The sequence below is a fragment of the Fomitiporia mediterranea genome, assembly GCF_000271605.1.
Source record: "Fomitiporia mediterranea MF3/22 unplaced genomic scaffold FOMMEscaffold_4, whole genome shotgun sequence".
Taxonomy (NCBI): Eukaryota; Fungi; Basidiomycota; class Agaricomycetes; order Hymenochaetales; family Hymenochaetaceae; genus Fomitiporia; species Fomitiporia mediterranea.
Window position 1 is genome coordinate 1,905,501 of NW_006760389.1, and position 7,676 is coordinate 1,913,176.

Genomic DNA, 7,676 nt, shown 5'->3' on the forward strand with positions numbered 1-7,676 from the left:
TAAAGCATAACACATAATGACTGTAAAAAGGCCAGTACGTTTGCAACGGGAATTATAGTAGGTAAAACCTTTCATTTCATATCAATGTATGGCAGGAACGACTAAAATACCACAGAAACATCGTGCATGTTTCAAAGCCGAGAAATGGTGCGTGGGCGTTGCACGATAGTTAGGCCGTAGTCCAGACACCTCGAGAATAGCGGATTCTCAGTAATTGGTGGGACGTTGCGATAACTATGTACCAATTCCAGTTTCTTCAACGTCCTATAATTCTGCATGTTACTTGTCCTATTGCCTGACGTTTCTTCTGAAGGGGTAGACTCAGGATAAGATGCCCCATCACCAGTTCCTTGAGGTTGAGCATTGAGACGGCAACGAGATGACGCCATGTTCGCCAAGACTGAAAGTGAAGCCGAGCATGCATGAAGCACAAGTGTTTCAAGCTCGGGACACAAAGGCTGTTGAACCTGTCCACGTCTCGTGTTCGCACTTACTTCATGAGCAATACTTCCGGGTACAGGTGTTCGGTCATCGGCCTCGAGTGTGCTTAGTCGAAGCATCACTTCATCTGAGGCGAGTGCATCATCGATAGTAAGCTTCTTTAGTCCTGGCACTAACGAGAGCATATCAATAAATTCTGAGGTCGCCATTGGAGTTCCCAGCAGTTCGAGTTCTTCCAGAGGCGTCTCGAAATCGCGGTCTGGATTAGACCTGCGAATCATATTAAGAGCATGCGGCCAACCCTGGTTTGTGCCAAGAGCACCGTCCATAATAAGCTCAAACGTCTTCAACTCGGGAAGCCTGAGAAGCTCCAGGAACGACGAGGGGTTTGAGACCTCTGTACTATCCCCGGAAAGGCAGACGAGCGAGAGGCGGGTAAGGTATGGCAAGAGTAATGGTAGAGCATGTGGAAGGGCGAAAGGCGGAGCGTTGATGAGCTGGATGAAGGCCGTCTCAAGGAAAGGTGCACATTGAAGCCATGTGAACGCGTCCGGTTGCGACGTGCTGTAGTTGAGAGCAAGGGACTTGAGGCTCCTTAGGCATGCTTTCTCAGAAATGAATGGGTCTACTTGAAGCTCCGGGGACTGAAGCACAATACTCTCTAGCTTTGGACAAGCAGATACGTCCAACACATATTGAGCTACTTGCATGTCTGTCTCCTCTTCAGTTCTAGTGAGTATACATGCATTGGGTGTCGTCGAAATGAGCAAGTGCTCGAGCTTAGGCGCACCAAGAGCTAGCGATGTTAATAAGGATCCGAGAGCCTCGACTGAGCGACAGCGCACGACGATAACTCGCCATCTGTGGCGCACGGAATCCATGACTGACACCAAACGATTTATACCATCTATGTGTTTTTGAAGGGATAAGACGTCGATATTTGAACCTCGATTCGACACTCCTCCATAGTCAAGTGCAAATGAGAAGGGTAGCTCTTCCCCGCTCCTAGAGATGTATAGCTTGAGTAACTCGATATCTCCAGTCGTTGGATCTGGATCTGGGTTTGTCCTTCGCTCTCGTTCGTTCGGAAGCGCGATAGCAGTCCAGAGTTCGGGGGTAGACAAGGCAACATCGCGCCATTGCCTGTTGACCCACGATAGATTTAAGGGCGGACTTGTGCGAGACGGTCTTGGGATTGTATTTTCTGAGTTATTAGAGACAAAATTAAGAAAGATCGTCCGGAGTACATCATTAGGGAGCGTGGGTGTGGCATCGCCGCGATTGTTTTGCATGAGGGAAAGGGACCCTCAGAAAAGACAGACAACAGTGAGATGAAGAGCACCGTTGCTTTGTGGACATTGTTAATGGAGGTGGTGAATGAGAGCAAAGTGGGTCTGTACAACCAGTTTAGGTTTGCTTTTGAGGAGTGCGCAATGCGTAGTTCTTCCAGCACCAGATACACCCAGGCCCTCTTTCAAAGCCTTGCACAAGGAACATAATATAAATACAACACCTACGGTGTCGTTGTGATAGCGTCGACAGGTTTGTGTATGTCGCGGTCCAATCTTTGAGCAAATCGAGAGGGCATGTTACGCTTGTTTGTTTGGACTTTGTTTGCGCAGGTTCTCGCGGCTCATGCGTGCTTGAGCTTGCTCATCTTCCTCTTCCACCTTCAGATTGTGGAACCCTTACATAACGGGAAAAAATGAACGGCAAGCTAGAAGCGAAAGAAATTTTCGAGCTAGTGAATATGTATGACCCTTCGCGACCAACCAGCTCGTCGCCAACTCGTGTCAACCGCAACGATGACGGTACCGATGCCATTCTACGAAAAGTTGGCCTTTGACAGCACGCTCGGTTCATATATAGAGTTCCCGACTCCTTCAGATGCTATGATTGCCAGTCTCTGTCTTGCTCACGGTGTGGACCTTAAGACTATGGATGCTATTTTCGACGTTGTACGGAACACGAACTTTGACCCGAAGGAGCTCAATTTTCTTGGAACCGAGGATGTCTATTTACACGCAGCCAAGCGACGATGTAGGAGGGCTGTCTATCTCACGAATCGTGGATTCTGTAGTCAGGCTACGTCCGGCGGGTTTCCACAAGCAATTCTTGACGGTGTCACCGACGTTATAGGTGACGAAATCGAATGTGTATCTCGCTGGTCTTTGAATGGGAATGGAGTATCAGATAATGGCAGTGGGAGTGTTAAGAGGGTTGGTGAACTTCGAAAGGATCTGTTGAATATGTCTCTCGTGCGGCGAAGCTGGCTTATACCTGCACGACGTGCTCTCGGACGCTGCGTCGAACTGAACAATCCATCTCGGAAAGTGGCAATGGAATTTTTAAGGCAACCGATTTATGGGCCATGGACACGGCAACTGTCCGTTGTTGCACTCGAAGATTATGATGCTACTGGTCTCATCCGACCGCTGAAGAAGGCCCTCTTGGAGAGGTTGACTTCAGTGAGCTCGATGAGTCTTACGGTCCGGAGCTGCGATGCAATCGCGTTCTCCGAGCTGTTTCACGTTATACCGATGGTCCGGGATTTCAAGCTCGAGATCTGTCCACATGCTCGCGATTACCTCCCAATACCCGATGCACTCTTTTCGTCCTTCGCGTTTCTGCCTCGCCTTCGGAGTCTGTCCCTGAGGCTCTACAACTGGTCACCTAGCGGTCTATCTGCAATTTCGCTCCCTATGGAACTTCTGCCCATCACGCACTTGCCAGACTTGTGCTCGGTTCACATTCTCGCTTATACTACGTCGGAACGTCTTTCCTGGACACGCGGTGCTGATGACGTCTTCCACCTACATACAGTTGAAAAGAATTTGGGGCGAAGAGGTCGGCCGACACATGAACATCCGTTCGCAACCCTCGAGAGTGTCGCCCCGCTTCTCGTGCATGTCACTAGCCTTCTATTACGGTCTCCCGAGTCTGGAAACGTTGTGCTTCCCCAGTTACTCCCATGCAGCAATACACTCCGAAGGCTCTGCGTTACATCGGACGAATTTCCTTCTCCTGCAGTTTTCACATCCATTCCGTCATCCACGGGAGAACTTACGATTGGGTTTTCAATGGACCTCCGAAAGTATCCTGATACAGAACATGAACCTTGGGAGATGTTTGATCGTCGATTGCTAGCGTATCTAGAAACCGACCAGACGAAGAATTTATGGTCTCTACACGTGTGCATGTGCTCGGAAAATGAAGGCTTCCTTGTACGTACAAGGAGCGGGTATCGTTTCAGGGTACTACAGGATATCAAACTTCCGAAAAGCGAGTGTTACTGCAAGGAGCGGGGCATCGAATGGAAGTTCACGCATGGCATGGATAGACTACGGGGTCATTGGTTTGACTAGACTGGGCTCTCACGGGCAGAGTCCAAGACCCTATATAGAACAGCCAAACTCCCTATCGAATCGCATGACTTATTTTTATGTTCTGCTTGCCCCTCCCGTTTCTCCTCTAGAAGGGCATTAGTAGCCCATAAAAAACGTGCACACCCCCCATATACTTGACTTCTATTGTGTCTGGGTTTTTTCCCATTTTTCCCCTCCAGTAGTTCTAGTCACCCGCTGTAATTATCCAACTGGTCATATTAATGGAAGCTTCGCACGACCGTTGCATTACAATTCACACATCTGGAGGCATTGGCGAATTCTCTTGCACATTCGATTTCGTGACTTAGATAGATCATCTAATTTTTAATATATATGCCTTACCGCTGCGATGAACATAAGAGGATCTCTTGATTGCATTTCTTTGACGGTGTAAGATCATGTAAACGAATTAGACCAAATAGCTCCAAATAACGCGTCGCGTTGCGACTCTACCACGTGGGTTTGAGATGACGTACGGGAGCGCAGTTGACACGTCGATCCCGTTATCTTCTTAAACTTCGACTTGTACCGGAATGACCATCTACTGATCTGGTCTCAAGAATCAATGGTCAAGCCATGTCGACTGACCATTTCGTGCCCGTGAATACCGTTTTCATAACAATATTGAGGTACGACAAATCCATCTTGCCACCCAAACGACAAAGATATCCATAAAGTGTAAAAGGGCTTCGTTTTGCTATACATGCTATACTCGCGTGCTGCGTTCGGTATTCCACGATTTACAGACTCTCACCGGAGCTCCGTCGAAAAGCTACAATGAACACGATGTTGGCAACGATGACTCCGATGCCGAACTGGAACTCGACACCCTTCCGGCACCGAATACCGCAAGGGATGGGCCCTTGTTGTCCACTTCCCGTACCACATCGTATGGAAACGTCAAGAAGTGGAACGTGAGGCATTCTAATATAGCACGCCTGTGCTTTTCGCTGTGTTTCTCGGAGAGTTGCACATTGTTCTTGCTCTTTATGTCTCAGGAATTGAATCTGCTCGACTCAAGGTGGGCATTATTCGAAAGAAACGTGCTTCGCCACGCTCAACCCCGTACTTACTTAGAACCGTCTTCATCCTATCTAGGAGTCGAATGTTTAACTGGCGAATATCATTATTTTTGGAGTCGGCCATGATTCTTCTTGTAATTCCTTTGTCCCAGAACTTTCTTCTAACATACCAGTCTCCAATCGGTGAGTCAATTATCTTTCCTTAGTATCTCTGAGGTTAACTCTGTTGATGTAGGTCATTTGTCCCGGCGCCGGTCAATACCAGCCCGCATTCTAATGGCACTCATACCATACTCCCTCTTCCTCTTCACTCTCTCAATGATCCCACTTCCAGAGAGTCTTGCTGTAGGGCATCCAGGTATCATCTCGGCGGCATTGCCTCGATTGATTGTTCTCGGAACGTTCATTATTGGTATGCTTTCTGGGCTCGGAGCTGCCCGAGCAGTTTGGGACTTTATGCCAGTTTTTTCGCAAACGAGGCAGTAGGTGCAATTGCTCAATTCTCTTAGTGTATAAACTCATATAATTGCGTGCTTTCGGAATGGTACCAGGAAAGTGCCGACTGAACAGCAAATTCAAACTGCAGAAGAATCGCTTGAAAGAATACGAAATGATATACAGGTGCGACGGAGAGAAGAAAGAAGGCTGCAAGGAGTAAAGGTTGATTCTTGTTCGGCTTTCTCTTAGTACGATCGTATTCTAATACATTTCCCGTTCTCTGCATGAGAATAGACAACGGAAAACTCTTCGTGGATGTCGAGAGTGGCTTCTAGTATAACGGGAAACTCAGGCATATTTCTGCACCGATAGTTTGATAACGAACATGATCGTCTGACATGCATTCCGTAGAACTGACCTCTATCCAACGAGAGATCACTGGTTTATTAGCGCTTGAATATCAGATGGATCGCAATCTAGAAAACATACGACGACTACAAACGAATGCTCGGTATAATAAGACATTACAAGGGAGAGTGTTCCTTTGGGCAGGGAGGCTATTCGCACTGTATTGTGTATTCCGGACACTTAGTGTAAGCTAAACTCTATCTTCCTCTCCTTTCCCAGTACAGTATCGAATGAATGATGAATTACCGTAGTGCGTTCTTAACATACTCGCGCCTCTTCGCTCTGAATCAGCAGCCACCACGACTGGTGAAGATGCCAAATCGTCTTATCCAGACCTAATCACTCACTTCCTGACGTACCTCGTGTCGTTACTGCCCTTCGTACATCTCAGCCTAGAGCAGATCTCAGCGATCTCTCGACAAGTCAGCCTGGCGCTCGTCGGTGTGATCATCTTAAGTAGCGTTCGTTCTGTGTTGAGGGCCGTTTCACGGGTAATCCTGGTGTTACTTTCTTTGGAACTCATGCTGATCAGGTTTCTCTACATAGGTATTGAAGATTACTAGCCAGAATCTAGGAGCTTCACTACTTCTTCTCATATTGGCTCAACTGATGGTAAATACTGCGTGCAAACTCACCTCAAATCTCATTGACTAATCTACCACTTCCTCTTTCTAGGGCACGTATCTGATCTCTACGTTGGTGCAATTACGCACAGCATTTCCTCCGAAAATTGCGGATATGGACTCAAATGTATTCTCAACATTGCCTGCCTACGAAGTATTCGGTGCGGCATTCGACTATTCGTACCTTCTATCTGCACTGGCAACTGGTGTATACTTGTGGATTGACGAGCGAATAAACGGTACCGGAAAACTTGGTAAGTAGCTCACTCGCGAAGCTGGAAACTGATCCACGCTGACTTTCTTCATCTTCCTACCGCGCCAACAGATGAACTATAGAATATATTCTGGAATATGTATCCAACAATTCAGATACGCAGTTGTGACTCGTAATTGTTTGTACTCAAGGTATAGGCTTAAAAAAGGAACATTACAACATGTGATGATGGCGAAACTTCAATCAACAATAGTTTTTTTACGAAGAATGACCGATTTCAACATTGTCACCCTTCACTTCAGAATGAGAGCCCACTTCGGAGTCTCCTAGCATCTTTAAGCCCATATTCAAGAAACAGAGTCGACATAACCATGAATAATCCTCCTCATCGAGTACAATCTCAGGCCTAATGCAACCACTATGGAATTTTAAACGCGCCGAATTAGCTAAAAGGACTGGTCCAGTGAAAGAATATCTTGCTCACCCATCCAATAGGACAATTTTTATATTCGCATTTGATCATCTGTGAGGAAGTTTAGATCAGTGGCATGAGTGGAAAGGTATAAGGACGTGTAAAAAGCTCACCAATCCGTATGCTGGTCCATAGCAACAGCAAAACAATTCCTGGTCGTTTGGGCTCAGACCTTGGTTAGCAATAAATGGAAGTAATTAACAAAGACTATATGACAATCAAAAATTCTCGTCCTTACACTTTGGAAATGTAGTACTTGTAAAGGAGGAGGATGGTGGTTGTGGCGGCGGCGGCAGTGGCGGAAAGTGCTTCTGCATCAGGAAAAAGTCTTAAGGCTTATATTAGCTTATAAACATATAAATTATATAAATTTTCTAAAAAATATAAAAGACCATATATCCAACCTCTTAAAATGAGAAAATTATAAAAAGCTATATAAGATACAAAAAGGTATGTACAAATTGTTAATATGAATAAGGTTTATAAGTATTGACAATATGTAAATGAACTTATATCCAACCTCCTAAAATGAAAAGATATTAAAAGAACTTTGTATTTTAACAAGAGTAATATAGTTTTATAATATATACAATCTAATGTAAAGCTTTAAAAGTACTTTGTATATTGTTAAATATTATTATACTTTATAAGAGCTTTACAAGGCTTCAAAAT

The 7,676-nt window shown here is 45.8% G+C and overlaps 3 protein-coding genes across 3 annotated transcripts; 2 read left to right on the forward strand and 1 right to left on the reverse strand.

Annotated features, from left to right (window-relative positions):
- Window positions 1–131: 131 nt before the first annotated feature.
- On the reverse strand, window positions 132–1,733 carry FOMMEDRAFT_154043 (uncharacterized protein; the record flags this gene model as incomplete). The annotated part of the gene is made up of 1 exon (XM_007264616.1): window positions 132–1,733. One exon carries the CDS (start codon window positions 1,731–1,733, stop codon window positions 132–134), a length of 1,602 nt encoding a protein of 533 aa, XP_007264678.1.
- A 410-nt stretch (window positions 1,734–2,143) lies between these two features.
- FOMMEDRAFT_18616 (uncharacterized protein) lies at window positions 2,144–3,953 on the forward strand. Its single transcript, XM_007264617.1, has one exon. The coding sequence runs from the start codon at window positions 2,196–2,198 to the stop codon at window positions 3,804–3,806; it is 1,611 nt and encodes a 536-aa protein (XP_007264679.1). The 5' UTR covers window positions 2,144–2,195; the 3' UTR covers window positions 3,807–3,953.
- Window positions 3,954–4,403: 450 nt separating this feature from the next.
- On the forward strand, window positions 4,404–6,708 carry FOMMEDRAFT_132741 (uncharacterized protein; the record flags this gene model as incomplete). The annotated part of the gene is made up of 12 exons (XM_007264618.1): window positions 4,404–4,456; window positions 4,513–4,716; window positions 4,747–4,848; window positions 4,926–5,032; window positions 5,085–5,331; window positions 5,401–5,509; window positions 5,582–5,621; window positions 5,699–5,880; window positions 5,947–6,186; window positions 6,242–6,307; window positions 6,371–6,576; window positions 6,696–6,708. The coding sequence occupies 12 exons, from the start codon at window positions 4,404–4,406 to the stop codon at window positions 6,706–6,708; spliced, it is 1,569 nt and encodes a 522-aa protein (XP_007264680.1).
- Between the last annotated feature and the right edge of the window lie 968 nt (window positions 6,709–7,676).

Coding starts and splice junctions, on each gene's coding strand:
- FOMMEDRAFT_18616 (XM_007264617.1), top strand. CDS start 2,196: ATGACCCTTCGCGACCAACCAGCTCGTCGCCAACTCGTGTCAACCGCA.